We start from the raw sequence: 24,500 nt of genomic DNA on the forward strand, positions 1-24,500 counted from the left end.
TAAAATAAAAAAGAAAATCGTTTTTTTTTTAAATTGATTATAATATTTACCAGTTTTTGCATATTAGAAGCCTTCGGTTGTTTGGGAACAAGACCATTAGCTGCTTGCATCCTTAGGTAGTTGTGAGTATCAACTAGAGTTTTTTTGTCATCGCACGATACCCCTCTACCTAAAATGTATATAAATCTAAGAGCACAAATGGATTATTACACATTCGAGTTTAATAAAGTTAACACCACTAGTTTCATCTATTCTGAAATGCTTGTCATCAGGTGTAAATAATTGTTATTTAAAAAAAAATCAAATGTTTTTCCACAAAGTAAGTGCTAAAACAGTAAATAATATAACATTGTTTTACTTTATTTCATATATTTTATTTATTTTATTTATTTTATTTATTTTATTTATTTTATTTATTTTGTTTATTTTGTTTATTTTGTTTATTTTGTTTATTTCGTTTATTTAGTTTATTTCGTTGATTTCGTTTATTTCGTTTATTTTGTTTATTTTGTTTATTTTGTTTATTTTGTTTATTTTGTTTATTTTGTTTATTTTGTTTATTTTGTTTATTTTGTTTATTTTGTTTATTTTGTTTATTTTGTTTATTTTGTTTATTTTGTTTATTTTGTTTATTTTGTTTATTTTATTTATTTGGATAACCAACAGCTCTAATAATCATATATATATATATATATATATATATATATATATATATATATATATATATATATATATATATATATAACAAAACAAATAACAAATAAGCCAATTACATGTTTTCACAAGTAGTATCACAGTAAGTTAAAAAAGATTCTCGAACATAAAATGAGCAGTAATTTAATGTAAATTCAAAAGAAAAGAAAAAAATGCTACGAATTATTTCGAAAGCAAACGCCGTACGTCATTAAGATTATTTGCAAATAAATCTATGTTAAATGATTTATTTATTACATTAACATTATTAAAAGTTCGCTATAAATATGAATTTTGCCTATAATTAGATGAAACAAGAGGTATGTGAAGAAGAAGGTTATTTCTTAGAACTTTGGAAGGAACATCGATAGAAAGTTTGCATAGTAGTTCAGGACAGTCGATTGAACCAGAGGCAATTTTTAGTAAATAAATAAAATAAGTAAATACTTAAAGGTTTTACTAATTATATTTTTTTAAAAGGCGAAATAAAGTAAATATTCCACAATGTTTAAGTTTGTCCAAATTTAAAACGACATCGACTGGATTCAAACCCCAGGGAGCGGTTAATATTAACATATTACAACAGAGATGAAGAACATTTTAGAGAAGGGAGTATAGAAGTCTAGAGAGGGCTTATGACCTGTCTACATTCGAACATATTTATTCCTTGAATTCTTCCATCAGTTGAATTTAGTGAAGTTAAAGAGCAAAAACTTTTATTGTTATGAAAAGATTCATTCCATTGAATGATTTCCCATACTAGGCAACGCCTGAAAACTAATTTTCCAATTTTTTAACTTCTTCGTAGACCAGTTTGTTTTATTACAATTTTTTGACCAGTTATCCAGTTACAAGATTAATTTGTTTATTCAACAAATATCATATTATTGTTTTTTCATTCAAATGCAGGTTTTTAAAAGAAAATCGTTTGATAGTGATGCGTGTAATTGATTGAATATATGTGGTCTTTTGTTTGTGTGAATATTTCGTTTATTAAGATTTTGAGAATGTCCAAATGTTTGTAGACAAGGGTGAATTAATAAATTAATTTATTTACGGATTTATTCAGTTCATCAAACAACGGTAAATACATTTATTTATACTGTATACAGGTACAACGATTTAAATAAAATTAAATTAAAGAAAATTAAAGCGGTTTTCACTTTATATAGAGTTATTTACTCTCCCTTCCTGGTAATGAGTAGCTAAAATACATGACATCTAATAACTTTAATATCGTTGTAGATAAAATAAATTCTGGGTAAAGAATTTTCGGTATTTCTCTCTTATGCATTTACGAATCTGTTAAAGTATTTTATATTTAATATGAAACGAAAGAAAATATTGTTTTAAAAAACATACCAAAATTGCGATAGAGACGTCATAAAAGCAACATTTTTAGTTAATATTTTTTTGATCGTTTTATTTATTGGTTTTTTTATATTTTTTATTTGTTTTTTTTTTCTAAAGATATATTTACAAAGAATTTTAATTACAAAAATACACTTTATTTTTATTTAATTGTTTTGTTTATTAAGGCCCAAAAGGCATATAAAAAAAGTCATGCTAACATACTAAAGAATAAACAGAATATACAAAAAAAAATGTGAAATTAGTTAGAAAGGATATAATAAAAGGTTTGCAAAATAAAAAAAAACAATAATAACAAAGGTATGCAAGAAAAAATAGTAAGCATAAAAACAAAAAATGCAAATATATAAGCTTATGAAATGAATTTTAAAAGGATAAAATGATTTCTTGTGAGAGAAAGTGGGATGGGAAAACAGGGAAGGAAGAGAAGAAGAAGAAATAGTAAGTAAATATAAAACAATGAAAAAGAAATAAAATTGTACTTAAATGTACACTTACAATATACAGACATACATACACATATATACATACACATACATACATACATATACACATATGAACATGGATATATTATATATACTTATACATACACACATTAACATATACGCATACACAAATGCACATACATATTAGCGTACATATATATATTTAATAATATTTTTTTTTTCATTCATAAATTTCATAAAAAGTACATGTTTTTGAAAAACTCTAAACATATCTACTTTTCCACATCTAGAAAATGTTATCACTGTAACTCTCCAAAAAAAGAGACTTACTCTTGTGCTTGGAGAGTGGTTTATACTGTTTTAGTTGTTTATTTATAAGAGTTTAAATAATTTTAAATACGAGTACATAAAAAAAAAAAAAACAATGGATATATAAAGAAAAAACATAAAACAATAATACATTCATACTAATTAAAATTTAATGTTGTTTTTACACTAGTACAAAAAATTTCTTTGGATTAACTTTAAATTTATTTATTGATATATTATTTTTAATAGTTTTTAGTTCATTAGGAAGATGATTATAATTTTTTAAACCTTTGAATACAAAGCTATTTTGACCATGACTTGTATGGAATTTAGGAATTTTAATATTATGTTGGTATCTGAGTGACTTATTCATTTCAAATTCTTTTATTTTTTCTTTTTTATATATTTGTATAATATAATTTATTTTATAAAGAGTGTCTACTTTATGAACGTTAAATATTTTATATAGACTTTCCGTATTAAATGTTGAGGGTTTCGTTAAAATTACTTTAATGATTAATTCTCATTCAAATATTATTATTCCAACCTTTCCTTTTAAAAAAATTTCAACGTAAATCCGAGATTGTGAAAAACGTTAATTGGGGAGAATATTTGAATGAGAATTAATCATTAAAGTAATTTTAACGAAACCCTCAACATTCAATACGGAAAGTCTATATAAAATATTTAACGTTCATACAGTAGACACTCTTTATAAAATAAATTATATTATACAAATATATAAAAAAGAAAAAATAAAAGAATTTGAAATGAATAAGTCACTCAGATACCAACATAATATTAAAATTCCTAAATTCCATACAAGTCATGGTCAAAATAGCTTTGTATTCAAAGGTTTAAAAAATTATAATCATCTTCCTAATGAACTAAAAACTATTAAAAATAATATATCAATAAATAAATTTAAAGTTAATCCAAAGAAATTTTTTGTACTAGTGTAAAAACAACATTAAATTTTAATTAGTATGAATGTATTATTGTTTTATGTTTTTTCTTTATATATCCTTTGTTTTTTTTTTTTTTTATGTACTCGTATTTAAAATTATTTAAACTCTTATAAATAAACAACTAAAACAGTATAAACCACTCTCCAAGCACAAGAGTAAGTCTCTTTTTTTGGAGAGTTACAGTGATAACATTTTCTAGATGTGGAAAAGTAGATATGTTTAGAGTTTTTCAAAAACATGTACTTTTTATGAAATTTATGAATGAAAAAAAAAAAATTATTAAATATATATATGTACGCTAATATGTATGTGCATTTGTGTATGCGTATATGTTAATGTGTGTATGTATAAGTATATATAATATATCCATGTTCATATGTGTATATGTATGTATGTATGTGTATGTATATATGTGTATGTATGTCTGTATATTGTAAGTGTACATTTAAGTACAATTTTATTTCTTTTTCATTGTTTTATATTTACTTACTATTTCTTCTTCTTCTCTTCCTTCCCTGTTTTCCCATCCCACTTCCTCTCACAAGAAATCATTTTATCCTTTTAAAATTCATTTCATAAGCTTATATATTTGCATTTTTTGTTTTTATGTTTACTATTTTTTCTTGCATACCTTTGTTATTATTGTTTTTTTTTATTTTGCAAACCTTTTATTATATCCTTTCTAACTAATTTCACATTTTTTTTTGTATATTCTGTTTATTCTTTAGTATGTTAGCATGACTTTTTTTATATGCCTTTTGGGCCTTAATGAACAAAACAAATAAATAAAAATAAAGTGTATTTTTGTAATTAAAATTCTTTGTAAATATATCTTTAGAAAAAAAAACAGATAAAAAATATAAAAAAACCAATAAATAAAACGATCAAAAAAATATTAACTAAAAATGTTGCTTTTATGACGTCTCTATCGCAATTTTGGTATGTTTTTTAAAACAATATTTTCTTTCGTTTCATATTAAATATAAAATACTTTGACAGATTCGTAAATGCATAAGAGAGAAATACCGAAAATTCTTTACCCAGAATTTATTTTATCTACAACGATATCAAAGTTATTAGATGTCATGTATTTTAGCTACTCATTACCAGGAAGGGAGAGTAAATAACTCTATATAAAGTGGAAACCGCTTTAATTTTCTTTAATTTAATTTTATTTAAATCGTTGTACCTGTATACAGTATAAATAAATGTATTTACCGTTGTTTAATGAACTGAATAAATCCGTAAATAAATTAATTATTTAATTCACCCTTGTCTACAAACATTTGGACATTCTCAAAATCTTAATAAACGAAATATTCACACAAACAAAAGACCACATATATTCAATCAATTACATGCATCACTATCAAACGATTTTCTTTTAAAAACCTGCATTTGAATGAAAAAACAATAATATGATATTTGTTGAATAAACAAATTAATCTTGTAACTGGATAACTGGTCAAAAAATTGTAATAAAACAAATTGGTCTACGAAGAAGTTAAAAAATTGGAAAATTAGTTTTCAGGCGTTGCCTAGTATGGGAAATCATTCAATGGAATGAATCTTTTCATAACAATAAAAGTTTTTGCTCTTTAACTTCACTAAATTCAACTGATGGAAGAATTCAAGGAATAAATATGTTCGAATGTAGACAGGTCATAAGCCCTCTCTAGACTTCTATACTCCCTTCTCTAAAATGTTCTTCATCTCTGTTGTAATATGTTAATATTAACCGCTCCCTGGGGTTTGAATCCAGTCGATGTCGTTTTAAATTTGGACAAACTTAAACATTGTGGAATATTTACTTTATTTCGCCTTTTAAAAAAATATAATTAGTAAAACCTTTAAGTATTTACTTATTTTATTTATTTACTAAAAATTGCCTCTGGTTCAATCGACTGTCCTAAACTACTATGCAAACTTTCTATCGATGTTCCTTCCAAAGTTCTAAGAAATAACCCTCTTCTCCACATACCTCTTGTTTCATCTAATTATAGGCAAAATTCATATTTATGGCGAACTTTTAATAATTTTAATGTAATAAATAAATCATTTAACATAGATTTATTTGCAAATAATCTTAATGACGTACGGCGTTTGCTTTCGAAATAATTCGTAGCATTTTTTCTTTTCTTTTGAATTTACATTAAAATACTATTCATTTTATGTTCGAGAATCTTTTTTAACTTACTGTGATACTACTTGTAAAAACCTGTAATTGGCTTATTTGTTATTTGTTTTGTTATAAATATATATATATGATTATTAGAGCTGTTGGTTATCCAAATAAATAAAATAAACAATATAAACAAAATAAACAAAATAAACAAAATAAACAATATAAACAAAATAAACAAAATAAACAAAATAAACAAAATAAACAAAATAAACAAAATAAACAAAATAAACCAAATAAACAAAATAAACAAAATAAACAAAATAAACAAAATAAACAAAATAAACAAAATAAACAAAATAAACAAAATAAACAAAATAAACAAAATAAACAAAATAAACAAAATAAACAAAATAAACAAAATAAACGAAATAAACGAAATAAACGAAATAAACGAAATAAACGAAATAAACGAAATAAACGAAATAAACAAAATAAACAAAATAAATAAAATATATAAAATAAAGTAAAACAATGTTATATTATTTACTGTTTTAGCACTTACTTTGTGGAAAAACATTTGATTTTTTTTTAAATAACAATTATTTACACCTGATGACAAGCATTTCAGAATAGATGAAACTAGTGGTGTTAACTTTATTAAACTCGAATGTGGCAAAAAACTACAAAGTGTTTTATTTTAAATAAACAATGTTATTGTTACAATTTATTTTTTTTAAATATCTAAATACTTACTAATTAATGTTTGCGCTTGTATTGTTTCAAAAATACAAGTAATTAGTAAAGCTCTGCATAAAAATAGCATTTTTATCTACTCAACTGCATAAATTCAACCAACTTTAATGTCACTATGATAAGCACTGCCTTTATTTAATTTAAAGGCCGCCTTTATAGCTCGCCCTGATTTTATCGTATGGCTGATAAAACAATAATTAGTACCGTATTTCACAATCATCATTTCTTTATTTGCACTTGTAGGATTTAGGGTGTTGAGGCTTGGAGCTCCTACTCCAGTAGGAGAATAACAGAAAATATACGAGGTTGCTGTTGAATGCGTATTTATTACATGGCGACTAAGATACGGCACTTGGTTGTGTAGCGCAAGCGTAGCGGCGATGATGCTGGAACTGAGTTTTTTTTTACACCCCTGTATTAAGCAGTGGCGAATGGTGATTTAATTTATAGGTAAGCTATAAAAAATATCATACATTTGTACCTACAAAGGAGGTACAAAATATAATATAAGTAAAATTATATACTATAAATTGATATTTTCTGGGGTTCTGTGTGATACAACAACTCTCATCCATGAAATCAACTCAAACGATGTAACTTCGTGATAAATTATATAATATAGATATATCATCCATTTCTTTAATATATAATTCATTAAAAAATAAATAAAAAATACCACCATGGATTCAGTCGATATTAGGTATTCAATTGAAATGTCAACTGACCGCATTGTTCTAGTAATTAATAGTGCTAAAAACGGCCGCGTATAGCGCTATATGTCCTGCAATATGACGCATGAAAGTAGTTATGGTCTTATGTCAAAAGTACTATCTCAAAGAAAAATAGTCTTTAAGAAACAATGTTTGAAATACTGTTTTCCAAATCAAGAATCTTTAAATAATTTGTGTAATTTGCAAGTTAATCCAGGAGAAAAAACCCGCACTGGGGTCAATACATTCAAAATATAGTACACTTATTTGTATGAAAAATAGGCTGGAATAATTGGCTAGTTTCTTGGCTCACCGCAGGCGCTGGGCGCGTTTTATTAAAATTTATATTTATACTAGGATAAAAATATTGTACAAACGGTGGAAATGATTTAAAATAAATGTTAATTTTTTATTTGTTTTTCTGTAAATAAAGTTACAATAAAACATTATTATGGTTAGTCAAATATAATGGTAAGCTGCGCATAATCGCTTATATACACGGTTGGCCCCTGATATTTAGCAGGGGCGAGCTCTCCCAATAACCCATTATTTGCAGCTTACCATAATTTTTTGACATCGAAAGTAATGTTTAATAATGAAAAAAATATTTATCACAAATATAGAAATAAAAATAATACATTTCATTTCTTGGGTTGTTCAATTTACATCATATTCCATACAGCGAGCAAGCTACACCTCTATCAGCCAAAATTATTACTACCGGATTACAGAAGCTGGCGTAGCCAAAGATAAAACATGAATTTCATTACGACTCCAAACTCCAAATTTCAGATTTAGCTTAGAAAAATTTAACTAACGATTACAATAAAATCTTGCAGCTTTCCTAAATGGAATTTAGTCTTTCAACACTCCTTTATAGGGGCTTTTATTCTTTAAAATAAAACTGCTTCACTTAAGACAGTGCAAGTGAGATAGTATTATACGCACCCGTTATAATGTGAAAAGGAGATAACGAATTTGTGTACGAGTACATAGAAATTAGATTAGGATGTTCGGTGGTTTATAAGTTAATTTATTGTAAAATACATAATATTACGAATTGATATTTTAATCGTTAGTATACGCATGAATACTTTGGTGAATTTTTAAAAACAAAGATATAAACCAGAATATTTTTAACAGACGATGACAATTCAATTATAGGTTATTCTTCAGTATACATTTAAACTTTAAAATTAATGTTTGAGCTATGATTAAAACGTTACTAGTAAATAAAAATTGAATAGTGTCAAGAGTAAATTATGCGTAAAGAATAGAAAAATGTATAACTTATACCGTTTTGTGAATATTAAAGTGATATAAAAATCAATGAAAGAATGATTCTAAAAAGGCAATTATTAGTGAACTGTCGTTTTCAGTGAGGAATACATTTAAATAATCTTATCATTATTTACTAAGAAATAGTGTTTTATTTCAGAACAAGTAAAGGTAGTCACAATTAAGCGAAAATTATCGGTACGCGTATGAATAATACTATCACTTTTTCGACACTCGGACTTGTATATGAAATAGCCGTGCGGATATGTAGTTGCTCTCTAACGCTAGGGTTGGAGTCCTAGCGGGGTTCCAGTCTTTTGCAATAATGTTTTTTTTTTTTTAATTCTTTTTTTATTTTATTAAATGTTGGTGTTAAATTAAACTGAAACTATTAGCCGCTGGTGCCATTGGCGTAAGTATAGCCTGTGAGCTCGCCAATACATGACAGATGACATTAACATAACCATAAAAAAACAGAGCAGTTGAGCTCTCAGAAGTAAAGCAACGTGAATGCAGCAATGCTTGAACTACATGTCAATAATATTCCAATAATAAATAATATTATTTGGCCATACGGAACTTTAAAGCACACCTTGGTTCAATTACTAATAGTATTTTATCGGTTAGGTAGGTGTATTTAAAAAAAATTGCGTACCTCAAAAAAGCACAAATAATTATGTTTTTGTAAATGATGTCAGTAGCGACACTCAGAGAGTGGCTTTGTGACGTTTTGACATTTTTTATAAGAAATTCATGGCGTAGCCGAAATACTGTTATAAAAACGATGATGTTTTTGTTGATTGACGTTAGCAGGCGCTACCCAGAGGCGACTTTGTGACGTGAGAAATTATTTAAAAAAAGAGATTTATGGCGTAGCCAAAATATTGTAACTAAAACGAGGATGTTTTTGTTGATTGACGTTAGCAGGCGCTACCCAGGGGCGACTTTGTGACGTGAGAAATTATTAATTTAAATATTTTTTTTCATTTTACATAGCGTAGCCGAGATAAAAAATTGCGTGGTGTTTCGAAATTTAACCGTGTAGGTAGCCGCCTAGTTACAATATTATTTTTGTATTTGTATAACTCCTGTTTTATAATGTTTATGTATTTATCGCTATAAGAATTAAACTAAAGATAGTTTTTACTTTTAATCGCTATCCGTTTTTTAAATTATGTTTGTAACACTCAGTAATATTTATTTTTCAAGTATTCAATGTTATTTTTGCATTTTAATTAATATTGTTAATATAAAGCGTACTTTTATTTATTCGAATTTACTAGACTGTTTTTATTACAAAAAATAAAAATGCATATTTCTCTATGTATTTTTCTGTCATAAACAATCTATTAAAATAATACACATCAAATTTCCATTGTCTGTTGATTTTATTTGCAATCTTCTTTTTTTTCGATGGTTAAAACTCTAGGAAATTCAAAGACAATAAAATTTTTACTGTCATATATTGGCGAGCTCACACGCTATACATAGCCCGTGCCATTTGTTATAGATTATTTATCAAATAGAAAATAGTGTAGTGTTTTTTTATATTCCTTTTTTCGTCAGTGAAATGTTTGTGTTAAATTAAAAATATTTTTACTGAAACTATTAGCCGCTAGTGCCATTTGTTATAGATTATTTATCAAACACAAAATAGTCCAGTTTTTTTGCAAATATATTTTTTTAAATGTATTTCTGGACTATGTACTCCACCCACTTAGTGATGCATAGGGCACTGCATAGAAGGTTTTTTTTTAATTGTTATTTAAACTGCAATATTTCTTCGCTCCTGGACTGGCATCTGAAGTGTTAGACTGATAACCTTATCTTCGCGTAACAGACGATCAAACTACGCTGAATTTTGTGATCTGATGCAGTGCCCTATACACCAATGGGTGTGGAATTGTAGACGATGATGTAACATTTATATTTTGCCTTTTTTTAACATCCATAATATATCGGACCATTAACACCAAACTAGAGCTAACACATATAAATTCCTAGTTGTTTCCAAACTAAGAACCACATCGGCCCAGCGATATAACTGAAGTGGAAAAAAAATATACTCATATAATAAACTGACTTTATCAATTAAAAATTTAAAGCCAATACAGAGTTTTTCAAGAGCTGTGGCGATGTGGCTCTTGGACAAGGTACAATGCTTTTGAAACATAGTATATTATTCATGCATCATTTTTTTACTGCAGATATACAAATATGTTTATGTACTTGTGAGAGGTATGGCGAGCGGTGATAGCGGGGTGGTCCACTGTCATTCGGGTGAATATAAAAACATTTGAGCGAGTAACCGCGGATCGCCTTGCTGTCGCTTGCTGCTGTGCTTCCTGCAAAATCTTCCCCTTCGGTGAGGGTTACCTTCCTTTTTTTTCCTTCAATCCATCTGCGCTTAAAATCTTATTGAGTTATCCCTGATCACTGGAATATGCTGTTTTTATCAGGTTTCGGTCAATTGAATAGAAAATGGTTTGTTTTTAATATTTAATTAATTTCATTTTATTCCTTTTTTTTATTCAGATATTTAAAACATTACAGGAAAAAAACCCAATTCATTCTTAATACAATAATAAATCACAAATAATAATACGAGTAGATAATTATGCTATTAAAAGAATATAACAATGTGTAAAAAGAAAAATTAAAAGTTAGAAAGTGCTTTCCTAAGGGAAGACCCACTGTCGTGAAATATGTTGACATCAGAGGTTATGCGATTAAGTAACAAGATTGCTCTATCAACCGGCATAGCCATTGGCAGGTTGGTTCTGCATCGTGTAAGGTAAAACAATCGATGTTATCTTTGTCAAAGATAGTTGTCAGGTACGAACAGACCTAGATTCATCAGAATTTAGTTATGTATGCGACCACCGATCACCTAGAAGAAGTGAACACCCAAATGAACATCCCTCTTCCTCCATAATGACTGATAGCCTAGCATCCTCAGTAAAAAGTTGGTTGAGAAGAGCCAAGGATAATATTCACACTCTTTTAGGTACAGATAGCACAGAAATTTCTTCTGCACTCTCTTCGTCATCAAAGAGTATTGAGCCTCACGTGGGTACCAAATCATCGAACTAAACCTCAAACGACTTCTTACCAAAGAATTATACAATTTCCTCATAACTTGAGAGTTAGAAAAGATCTTGACGTTTTTATTTTAAAAAAACCAAGCATTTTAAGGGAGTCATTACATAGATTAACCATTTGAATATTAAAAGATAACTAAGCTTCAAACAACACCCCGAGATCTCTGGACGTTGAAGCCCTTTCAAACCTCACTCCGTTCATGAGATAACGATAGTATATTGTTTTGGATGCTCTTGTTTATGCAATTACAAAACATTTAGAGGCATTGAAAAACAATTTGTTTTGTTTGCTCCATTGAAATTTATTTTGAATCTCACACTAAAGTTTAATACAATCTGAAGAAGTCTGTATTTCACAAAACATTTTTAAGTCGTCAGCAAATAAGAGAAAATTACAAAATTTTATGACTTTAACAATATCATTTATAAAGATTAAAAATAATATTGGTCCTAAATTATAACCTTGAGGAACACCTGAAGAGGTGTTAAATGTTTTAGATTAATACAGTCCGTATGTCACATATTGCTTACGATATGTAAGATAATTTGTGCTTCAGAAGAATGTCACTAAAGCCAATCCTTTTAAGTTTCAGAAGCAAAAGTTGGTGATCCACCTTATTAAACGCTTTGGAAAAGTCGTTATACGAACATTCTACTTGAGCACATTTGTCGGGTGACTTTGTGACAAAATTTGTAAACACCATCAAATTTGTAAAGGTCGAACGCCCAGACCAAAATCCATGTTGTTTGTTCGATATGAATGGTTCTAATTGGAGATTGGTAAAATTATACATCAACCTCTCAAATGCCTTTGCAGGAGCAGATATAATTGCCACCGGTCTGTAATTTTCGATATATGTTTTACTGCCTTTTTTAAACACTGGAGAAATTTTGGAGATATATCATAAACTCCAGAAAGACACTTGTTTTTAAGGACAGGTTGAAAATAATAGTTAGCGGTTTTTTAAGAATGTGTACGCAACTCTTCAGCACAGAGGTTGGAATAAAATCGGGACCTAGTGAACAAGTGTTCTTTATAGAACTAATAGATTTGAAGACATCAGTTTCGCTAAAATAATATATTGAAATATTTTGCTAGCTTTGCAACATGCTTTGATTACCTAGATTCACTTCTTCATTTGGAGTAAAACAGTAAACAGATTTCAAATTATCGGCAAAAGCATTCGCAATATCCACATTGCGAACATCTTGAAATTTCCAGGTCATGGAGTCCATGATCCCTCCATCCCGGCGCTTGGAGCCAGTATATCTCCAAAATTGGATATGATATCTCCGCTGGGATTTCTCAAGATATTTGATCCGATTTCAGAAATATAGGAGTCAAAGGCCGCATTTCTTTTCTGTTTTACCACGGTTTGAATGTTACTAAAAAGCGAGTAGTAGTATGGATCACCAGAAAACTTCCACTTTTTGTGGTAACCGTGTTTTTTCCTGATGTCACTGATAATATGTCGAGAAAACCACCCTGCATATCTCCTGCCACTTATAGCCCGGGGCTTTCTCGGAAAGCACTCATCAAAACAAGTGCAAACAGTATTATAAAAATAATGAACAGCCACATTAACATCTGTTAAATCACTTATGCCGCCCCAATCAGCATTAAAAAAGGAGCCGTAAAGAAAGCTGAAATCACCTTTAGTAAAATCCCATCCCCTTTCCGATGTTATATACGTTATGGGAACGGTGGTGCGTGTGTTTAGAGATTCAACTTTGTACTTAAAAAAGCAAATCGGGATGATAAGCATCCTCCTGAGTGAGAGGAGAGTATTGTAAAGATCTTATTTTTGTTGTATAAGTTCCTAATTTTTCTCAACCTGTTTTAATATAATATTAAAATCCGATAAACAAAATCATCATCATCATCATTCCCTTTCCGCACCTAATGATGCATAGAGCACTGGATTGGTACACCAATCGCAGCAAATCTCGATGTGTGCGTATATATGTACGTGTGTAAGTATGTATGTGTATATTACATTTGTACAAACGTTCATGCTTATACCCATGCACAGGTAATGTCAATGCGGTATTTTTTTCTTATCATGTATCCTATTTTTTATGCTATATATAATTACTGTCAAAATATGTACAAGAAAAAAATCGAATACCAATTATTATTATTTATTTTATTTATTCATCGCACCAAAAATGTTTAAAAATCTTTATTTACTTTCTTTATTTGAAAAATAATTTTATATTCAAGTTCTCCAAAATGATTGCTTATGTTTGCCGCTTACCTGGCTTGTTTTTAACAGAATCTGTGAATATGATAATGATCATTTTTACTCCTGTAAAATCGATAATAGTGCTGAATCAATTCTGCCATTTAAGACAAAAACACATATTTTGTTTTTATAGAACAATGTAGAAATAACTATCATAATAAATGTAAAAATAAAATATAGAACAAAAAATACCATAACAGAAAGAATAATAATTCTTCTAAAAATGATTAAAAATGCATTTTCAAAGATGAATCTTTACATGAAAGAGATAAAATAAAATAAATTGTATTATTATGTCCTTATGGTGGTCTCCGCTTACGGGTTCTACTATTAGCAATTGGCAGGCGCAGGATATGGCTGCTGATAGTGGTAGTTTGCAGGAGCATAAGGATATTGTTGGTAATAGTTTCCTGGAGCATATGAAGGCTGAAGGTAGCAAGGTGGAGCCGGAAGAGGAACGCAGTTTGTAGGAGTTGAACTGCACTGTGTTGTCTGTGGGTTTACAGTGCTGGCGACCGTTGGCAGTTGAGTTGTTAAAGTAGGTGCAACTGTTGTGGTTTGTGTGCTTGGGCTGACGGGTCCAGCTGTTGGAAGTATGGTAGTCGAACTGATTGGTGCAGCCGTTGATGGTATGGTAGTCGAAATGATTGGTGTAGTTGTCGGTGGTTGGGTTGTTACACTGACGGGTGCAATTGTTTGTGGTTGGGTTGTTCTACTGATGGGTGCAACACTTTGTGATGAAGGCTGTTGAGTGGTACTGCTTTTGGTATCTGCAGTAGTTGTGGCGATGTTGCTTACAGCTGCAGCACTGCTGGCAACTGTATTAGTAGTGGCTACAGTAGTTGTGGCGAGGTTGCTTACAGCTGCAGCACTGCTTGCAACTGTATTAGTAGTGGCTACAGTAGTTGTGGCAATGTTGCTTACAGCTGCAGCACTGCTTGCAACTGTATTATTATTAGTAGTGGCTACAGTAGTTGTGTTACTGACACCTGATGCTGTAGTGGTATTGCTACTTCCTGCTGCTGTAGTACTATTGCTACTTGCTGCTGTAGTACTATTGCTACCTCCCGCAGCAATTGTACTGTTGCTGCCACCTGCGGCTGTAGTAATATTGCTACCTGCTGCTGTAATACTATTGCTACCTGCTGCTGTAGTACTATTGCTACCTGCTGCTGTAGTACTATTACTACTTGCTGCTGTAGTACTATTGCTACCTCCCGCAGCAGTTGTACTATTGCTACCCCCTGCCGCAGTTGTACTATTGCTACCTCCTGCCGCAGTTGTACTATTACTACCCCCTGCAGCAGTTGTACTATTGCTACCTCCCGCAGCAGTTGTACTATTGCTACCCCCAGCCGCAGTTGTACTATTGCTACCTCCTGCAGCAGTTGTACTATTACTACCCCCTGCAGCAGTTGTACTATTGCTACCTCCTGCAGCAGTTGTACTATTACTACCCCCTGCAGCAGTTGTACTATTGCTACCTCCCGCAGCAGTTGTGCTATTGACGCCACCTGCTGCTATGGTAGCTGCAAAAAAAACAAATTTATTAGTCAACCTAGTTGTAATATTAAATGAAAGATATTTTCTGTTGTTCTTATACCAAAAATAAAACTTTCGAAAAATGTGACGATTTTAGAACTATAAATATCTTACCAAAATATAAACAAGTTGTGGAAAAAGTAGTAAAGATGCAATTCACAACATTTTTAGATGTAAATATTATTCTTTGTGATCAATAATCGCGATTTAGGTGAAAAAATTCGTGTGAAATGGCCTCAAATATTGTTAGAGATGACTGGAAAGAGAACATTTATAAAAATAAATTGCAGTAGTTTTAGATTTTAAAAGAGCGTTTAAAACCATCGACAGAAATATAATCATTCAAAAATTAAAAATATTGGTATTCAAAATACAGAATTACAATGGTTTGAAATTTTCTTCAGCAATCGTATGCAAATGACTTAAGTAAATAATTAAACGCCGGATCAATAAACGAAATATTTGGAAGTTCCACAAGGATCTGTTCTGGGACCACTATTATTGATTTTGCACCTCAACGATATTACTTTGACATTGTCTGATTGCCAAATTCAACTATTTTAAGATAATACGTTAATTTATGTAGCTGATAACGATTATGATAACGATCCTTAGAAAATAAATGCAAAATTAAAAACAGTCTCCAAATGGCTTAAAGAAAATAAGCGACAACTAAATGTAGGAAAAACAACGTGTATGATAATAGGTAAGAAACGCTGTTTTAACAGTGATCACAGTGTTGAATTAGAACGAGAGGTTCTTGAGAATATTGAAAGCATAAAATATCTAGGAATTTGGATTGACTCTAAATAATATTTTACAAAAAATGCAGACTTTACGAGTAAGAAAATCGCAAAGAAGGTATTCCTATTAGGAAGGATAAAACCTCTCTGCTGATTTTTAAAAGTATTATCGTTCCGCACATTGATTATTCCTCCAGTATTTTATATTTAAGTAATGAGGGAGATCTAAAGAGACTCCAAATAGTACAAAACAAAACGATGAGGATAATATTAAGATGTGGGAGACGCACTAAAGTTTAAAAAATTGTTCAACTTCTAGATATTATGACAATTGATCAAATAATCTAATTCAATGTTGCTAATGAAACTAACAAAATTATCGATGGAATAGTTCCGAGATATTTTCAAAACAAACTAAAAAATAATGAGTTCTTTCAAAACTGCAACAAGAAGGATCTAAAAATATAAGCCTAGAAAATAAATCTAAAGCAATGTCCTAGAACTGCCTTATGCACAAGGGAATAAATTCATTTAAGGATATGCCAGAAAGCGTAAAAAATATATTTGAAATTAAATGTTAATGAGTATGCATGTAAAAAATACTGGGTTTTTCATTGTAAATAGTTAATATACATGGGTTAATATAAGTGTAAATTTTGAACAGTTTTTTTCTTTTGTATTATTTTTTATTTAAGAAGGTAAACAAACATGAACAGAAAAAAAATATAAAAGGAAAAATAATTAACCCACTAAACCGCGAAACCGGCTTGTCGACGGATTTGTTATTTTTCCTTTACAAAGATAACTCAGCTCTTAAATTAATTAACCGATCAGCAAGAATTGATGAGGAAAAGGTACCCGAACTTTTTAAAAAGCAGGGTGCCTGTCCGTAAATGCTATTCTCTGGCTCAAATTTGTTACTAGATATCGATTTGATAGTAACTACCAGAAAAGGTATAAACATACACATTAACAGAATATCCTCTGATTTTACTAATGTCCGTACAATCAAAACTCTTTATTGCTCAACTGTTCGCCCTCTTCTTGAATATGCCTCAGTGGTCTGGTCTCCATTCTATGTCAATCGCATAAATCACATTGAATCAGTCCAACATCGCTTGCTTCAAAAAATAGCGTGGATGCTCGGACTAGAGAGAGATAATTATTCTTATGCTGAAATAGAGTCAATGTTAAATATTTCTAGTCTAAAAAAACGTAGAACTAATATTGACTCCATATATATGTTCGGCATACTAAATGGTATAATCGATGTTCCATCATTACTGAGACATGTAAAATTCTATATTCCGACTCGTAGATTGAGAAACAATGAAGTACTGTTCATCGATCAGCATAGAACAAACTATGGCCTAAATTCTCCAATGGCCTTTGTCGTATTGTTAACTCAAGACAGGATCTGGACTTTTTTGGTTTAAGTTTACAACGATTTAAACGAGCACTAAATAAATAGTCCAGATCTTGTCTCGATGTCCCTTGTGTTTGTCAATGCTTCTTTCTTTTCTCTTTAAATGTTTTAAACTATTCTTTTATTGTAATATTTAAACCTTATAAATTGTATACATGGACAATGTCCGTTAATAAATAAATAAATACAAGGCTCGCAAAACGTGAAGGCTTGTTAGTACCGAGGTTTGTTAACAAGTATGGCCAAAGAACACTTCATTATACAATTACTAAAATTTTAATAAGATTCCTCAGTAGGTCTTAAAAGAAAATGTTGACAAAACTTTTATGGAAAAAATAATTAAATGGCTCATATGTAACAAGGCTTTATATTGATTATTATTTTATGTTAACAATCATTTATTTATTTTTTTGGAAATAAATTTTGTGTGAAAATACGTATGCTTTGTGTTCTTAATGATGTTTTTTATACTTTTTAAAATTTTGTAATTTTTAAAAAAAATATTGCTTCTCTGTATAAAGACAGCACAGCATGTGTTAAGGTAAACGGATCATACACATCGTGGTTTGACATTCATAAAGGAGTGAAACAGGGATGTGTGATGTCACCATGGCCATGGCTGTTCAACGTGTATATCGATAACTGCATGAAAGAACTGAAAGGCTTAAGAATGGGAGCAAAAATGGGTGATTTAAATGTCAATTGCCTTGTGTAAGCTGACGATGCCGTGCTTCTTGCTAACAACAAAGAGGAACTGCAATTCTTGGTAACAAAGGTCTACGATGTATGCAAGGGAAGCGATTTGCTGATGAATGTCGATTAATCGAATGTGATGGTTTTTGAGAGAAATGTATGTATGACTAAATGTGAAATCACTGTGAATGGGTTCATACTAAAACAAGTAGAGAAATTTGTGAACCTGGGAAGTATGTTTACTAGGAATGGAATGACTGTGAAAGATATTGAAAGGAGGGTGACCGCTGGGAACAGAGTGAACGGAGCACTTAAATCAACCTTGGCAAATAAATGTTTGTCGCAAGAGGCAAAATTAGCAGTTCACAACGGAGTCCTGGTCCCGACCCTGATGTATGGGGGCGAAGTATGGACTTGGAAAAACAGGGATTAAAGTAGGCTGATTGCTGTTGAAATGCGATCTCTCAGGCGAATGTGTGGTAAAACTATGTACGATAGATGCGCAAATGTTGAGATCCGTACCTTATGTAAGGCTGAGACAAGCATTATCGACAAAATCAAGAAAGGAGCTCTGCGCTGGTTTGGACATGTAGAGCGCATGGACAGCGAAAGAACGGCTAAGAATATTTACAATGCGAATGTTGATGGATGCAGAAATAGAGGTAGACCGAGATAGACATGGCATGACCAAATCCAACAAATACTTGAAGATGGACATGTCAAAAGTCGGAATAATCGGCGCGCGTGCATGAGAAGATGTATGAATGTACAAGAAGCGAGATCTGTATGCAAAGATAGAGTGATGTGGCGTTCTATCCTCTCTGCCTAACCCTTACGGGGAAACGGCGTGATGGTTTGTTGTTGTTAAAATTATATAATTTCTCAATATATTCTTTGAATATTGTAAATTAGGACAGTAAGTGTACAATAATGATAAATAATGGTAGAATAAGTATAGATGTAAATATTGTGTCGTAAATACGACTGTTTATCATAGAACTAAATAAAATAAAACATAAAAGTACAAAATAAAAAATCAAGTTAAATAAAATATGAATTTGTGAAAACCGCAAAATAAAGGTCTGTAGATACAACACGCCATCTTTTCCATCACGTCAATATCTTGAATTAATTTTGCGAAAGCTCATAAGTTCACGAATTTTCTATAAACTTTACAAAGAAACACGATGTTTTAATTACTTTATTACTAAAACCGTGAAAGCGATATCTGTCATTAACAAAGTCGTGGTAATTATTATTTTCAGTTTATAATTACTTTTACACGATTGATTTATTTATATTTTCTCATCAACTGCACGAATTATTGCAATTGGTAGTCGAATATATTTTTTTTTATTTGAAACCATTACGGATTATAACATTAATTTTACTAAAATAATATAAACATTTTTTATTCATGTCATTTTAAACATTGTTCAAAATAATATTTTTTTCATATTTTGAAAAGTTTTGTCTGGTAGTTTATTGTATAATTTCAGTCCCTGGTTTATTAGTCTTGATTGTCCTTGTCTTGTTTTAGAAAGTCGTTTATGATATTTTTCTGATATTCTCGTATTATGTCCATGTTCACTACAACTTTTTACAAGTTTTAGTTCTTCGTCTACAATTACATTAGTGGCTAATTTATGGATAAATTTCATGATTCTAATTGAAAAAAATTAAGTTAATTGGTTAGTTTGTTAAAAAAGTTATCTAGTTGCAGTTAGATAGGAAAGGTCATATACTAACTTTAATATTTTATTTTGTTGTCTTTGTAGTCTGTTTATGTCATTTTGATATCCTGTTCCCCATAGTAGTTGCGTATAACATATTTTAGTTTTTACACAAGCTTCATACATTAGAATTTTTCTGTTTTTGGAACAAAGTTTTTGATTTTTAAAAAAGACTCGATAATGTCGCCACTTTGCCTATTAAATTGTTGATATAAATTGTCCATGTCAATTGTCTGTCTATTGTTAGTCCTAAGTATTTAACATTTTCAATTTCAGTAAGTCGTTCATTATTTTTATTCAAAATCATTCATACAAACCAATTACAGCTCTTAACCCGTGTGAATGCCTTGAATTCCTTATTCGTTTATTAGTTCATGGTTTACCTTCTCGTTCTTATTTCCAAACACCCTTTCACTGGTTAATAAAGTCCATAATAAGTGTAGAATAAAATTGTGGGGCCATTTAACCAGAACAAATATCAAAATGATTCAGGATCTACAGTATTCCAATATCAAGAAAGTGGCACCACTAGAATTATTCGATAAGAGAGATACGAGTAACTAAAGAATTCTTTACCTATCACTCAAAACTCTGCTAGTTCAAGGAATTTTGTGGTTCTGCATCATTTTAGAGCAGTATAATTCGGATATTTTTTTAATTTTTCACAATTATAATCATAACACTCGCTCTACTTATAATGATGGTTTAGTGATCCCTAAATAATTTTGCTTTTTGCTGTGTAACATTCACCACTAATGTGGTGAATGTTACACAGCGTGTAAAGTGACCACTTAAATCAGCCAATTTTCAATTTTTCAATCTTTTCCATTTTGTTTATTCATATATATGTACATTTTTTTAAACGAATAACCCGCTAAGCCTCTATTTTGAGGCTTATCAGCGGGTGGGACAGAGGGGATATGGAAGGAGGTAATGAAAAATACACCACAACACCCAGACTAATTGAGAAAAAAAATGGAATATCTTAATTTATTTTTGAGGGCCATTTTCAACGAGTTGTAAATAACTCACTAATAGAAAATGGAAATCAAGTTGGGGTAGAGTGGGATTCGAACCACGGATCTTTAATCCGTGAGTCCGAGACACTAGCCACGGGACCACAACCCGATTAAATTATGTGGGACTCGTTGCACATTATTCATTCAATGTGTATCAATTAAATTTTAAAATAAAATGCTTTTTTTCAGAATAAAGATTTAAAATTTACCGTACTAATATATTTAATTTACTCGTATATTTTCAAAAAAGTTTCGGAAGTAGGTATAAACTTTTTTTTATTTTTAATAATCAAACCTCTTACCAAGCGCTTTTCTATACCCTTTTCAATATAAATACAAGTTTTAAATTAATTTCATTTTTTATACTTTCGCACCAACACACACTCTCCCTCATTCATTTACACAAGCACATACACACCCTTTCACATGCATAGTCACACATGAATACAAACGTCACTCACATACAATTTTGTAAACTCCTTTCTTATATATTATTTATTATATGATTTACATTGGATTTTTTATTGGCTCTGATATTGTCGATATATTTCTACTTATTTTTTATGTAACAGCTGTAAAAATCCCAAATAAAATAAATAAATATTCCCGGAGGAAAATACGAGCATACGTTTGTTTAAAGAAAAATTCGACCACGTTTTCTGTCAATAACTCCCTCTTTTTTTATGCCATGCCCCCCCTTAGTCTTTTCAAAAGTCAATTGCTCCACCGGCATCTTTTTTAATTAAACAGCAGGTAAATTTTCAAATCATCTTGTAATATGTTTGTAAAAATATAAACCCCTAATGAAATTAAATTTAACCTATTCTAATACATATATTGTAACTGAAATTATTACAAAACACACATTGAAAAAGTAATAAGGTAGAATAAAATAAATACGTGTATGGTGCCCTTTATAGACACGTCTTCCGCGCATTGACATATCTATAACAATGTACTATCAAAATATCACAATACAATTATTCAGCTTGGGTCCGGTATCAATACAACATCTACAGCTACATCCTGCACAGTTTCTGTGTTTTTAGATAATTATTGAAATTGTAACGGGTTTCATTCTATTTTAAGTACAGTTTGGCGTATATTTCAATTTTGTACATTTCAGGTAATTTTTTGTATGAACGATGAGTATTCCTCTTTATATGTGGAATGCCGACGTGTTTCATCTCTGAAACGTGGTGACCCACCTCTGAGGCGTTATGCCCCACCGATGAGGCAACACTGCTCTAATGGAAAACAGTATTTGTTGAAAAATTTTTTTAAAAAGAGATATTTTAAAGAAAAACCACATTTTGTTTATACATACTGTTTTTTTCTTGCGAATGAATGGTTGCAAATATGCACGCCACGATCAAAGCTCCGTAAAAGGACCTCATTTTAAATGACTAGTATTTATATTTATATCGAACCCAACCAACTTCGAAGTTTCTAGAATAGTACTGATGGCATGATTCTCTGCATTCAATAATATATACGGACGTAAGTGCTCGTAAGCGTTTATAGGTAGCAGATAAGAAAAAGTGAAACTTAGTTACAGTTGATAGGCTAAATAGGTACTAGGCTAAATAAATAATTGATAGTAATAATAATCATGGTTTATTAACAAAAAAATACAATTTATTTATCTACTACATACATAATTAGGTAATAGATTTCTCTGGATTATGTCTAGTCTGCCTAACTAGGTACAACCTGTTTTTAGGCAGACATTCTTATGCAAAATAAACAATAATATGACTACCTACTAGTTAATTTATTATTTATTTATTTATTTATTTATTTATTTATTTATTTATTTACACCTTTTATCAAAAATACAACGTTCACTTTGCTCAGCTAACAAGGGTACATACCCCGTTCCAAGCTAGGCAATAACATTCTAATAAATGAAAATAGTTAACAAATCAATAGAGAAGAGCACAGATTAATAAAATATAAACTTACTCGCATACACATTTAGATACATATACATACACACATACACATATATACACATATATTTATATATACACACATATATACACATGTGCATACACACACACGTACATACACCCATGCGCATACACATACATTCATAAAACATAGAAAATTTATTTATAATGCAAAACTTCATGATTGCCATCTGTATACAGGGTGTTCTTTAAACCCAGTCAAATCCAAAACCACGATGATCAGTATGAGCAAGAAGACATATTGGCACATTAGAACTGCTAAAATCTTAAATAATAAAAGATAAATAAAAAACAAATGGTTGCTTACTTCTGCAGGGGAAAAACGAGGAGGGGGGTAGTCTGATACACCGTCAACCGCACATCCGCGCGCCCCTCGCTTCTCCCCTGCAGAAGTAAGCTACCATTTGTTTTTTTTTTATATTTTATTTTAAAAAAGTTTCTTCGTTTTAAATATTTTTTTAATATGTCTTCCTGCTCATACTGATCATCGTGGTTTCGGATGTGACAGGGTTTAAAGAACACCCTGTAAAGGTTTTTTAAAATTATTATTTATTTTCAACATCACTTCACTCTCACAGTTACGGACCTCTGCTGGGAGAGCATTCCATGCCGTAGGGCCTGCGACCGCAAATGCGCGTTCGTCAAATTTAGTGCGCTGTTTGCGTAGAGGTATAATAACTTTTCCTTTCGACGTAGATGTAGCTGATCTAAGCGTAAGACGTCTGTCAGCTAGTTCATCTGGAATGCAGAGTTCCCCTAGATATTCTGGAGCAGAGTTGTGCAGTGACTTATACATAAGCCAACAGAGTTTGTATTCCACCCTCTGTGGAAAACGCAGCCGGTGTAATTCCCGAAGTAGTGGAGTGATATGACTAAACTTAGAGATTCCAAAAATAAGTCTCGCTGCGGCATTCAATACAGACTGTAGGCGAGTCATTTTATTCATTACAATAATCGACTCTAGACAATACAAATTACCAGGGTTGGATGGTATTTAACCTACTTTCATCATCATCTTTCCAATTCCATACTTCGCTCCCATACATTAGAGTTGGCACTAGAACTACATTGTGAACTGCTAGTTTAGCCTCCTGCGATAAACATTTGTTTGCTGAAGTAGATTTCAGTGCACCGTTCACCCTCCTCCCGGCACTCACCCTCCTTTCCATCCGTAGTAAACATACTTCCCAGGTACACAAATTCTTATACCTGCTTCAGAATATCTTCGTTCACACTGATCTCACATCATCTGCATACAGAAGACAGTTAACAGTTATACCACTCATTTTCGCTCCCATTCTTAAATCTTTCAGTTCTTTCATACAGTTATCGATGTATATGTTGAACAACCATAGTGACATTTCACATCCC

General features: G+C 30.5%; 1 protein-coding gene across 1 annotated transcript in view; it reads right to left on the reverse strand.

Annotated features, from left to right (window-relative positions):
* The window catches only part of LOC148277256 (uncharacterized), a 66,442-nt gene that overhangs the window by 41,855 nt on the left and 87 nt on the right, over window positions 1-24,500 (reverse strand). Inside the window, exons 2-3 of the mRNA XM_088233133.1 lie at window positions 14,799-15,529; window positions 14,320-14,679 (exon numbers count right to left, since the gene is read on the reverse strand). Of these exons, the coding sequence (XP_088089259.1) occupies window positions 14,320-14,679; window positions 14,799-15,529 (1,091 nt within the window). The remainder of the gene's footprint in view (window positions 1-14,319; window positions 14,680-14,798; window positions 15,530-24,500) is intronic.

The sequence above is a fragment of the Micrasema longulum genome, unplaced genomic scaffold (genome assembly GCF_059751315.1).
Source record: "Micrasema longulum isolate JH-2025_06_02 unplaced genomic scaffold, ASM5975131v1 h1tg001060l, whole genome shotgun sequence".
NCBI lineage: Eukaryota > Metazoa > Arthropoda > Insecta > Trichoptera > Brachycentridae > Micrasema > Micrasema longulum.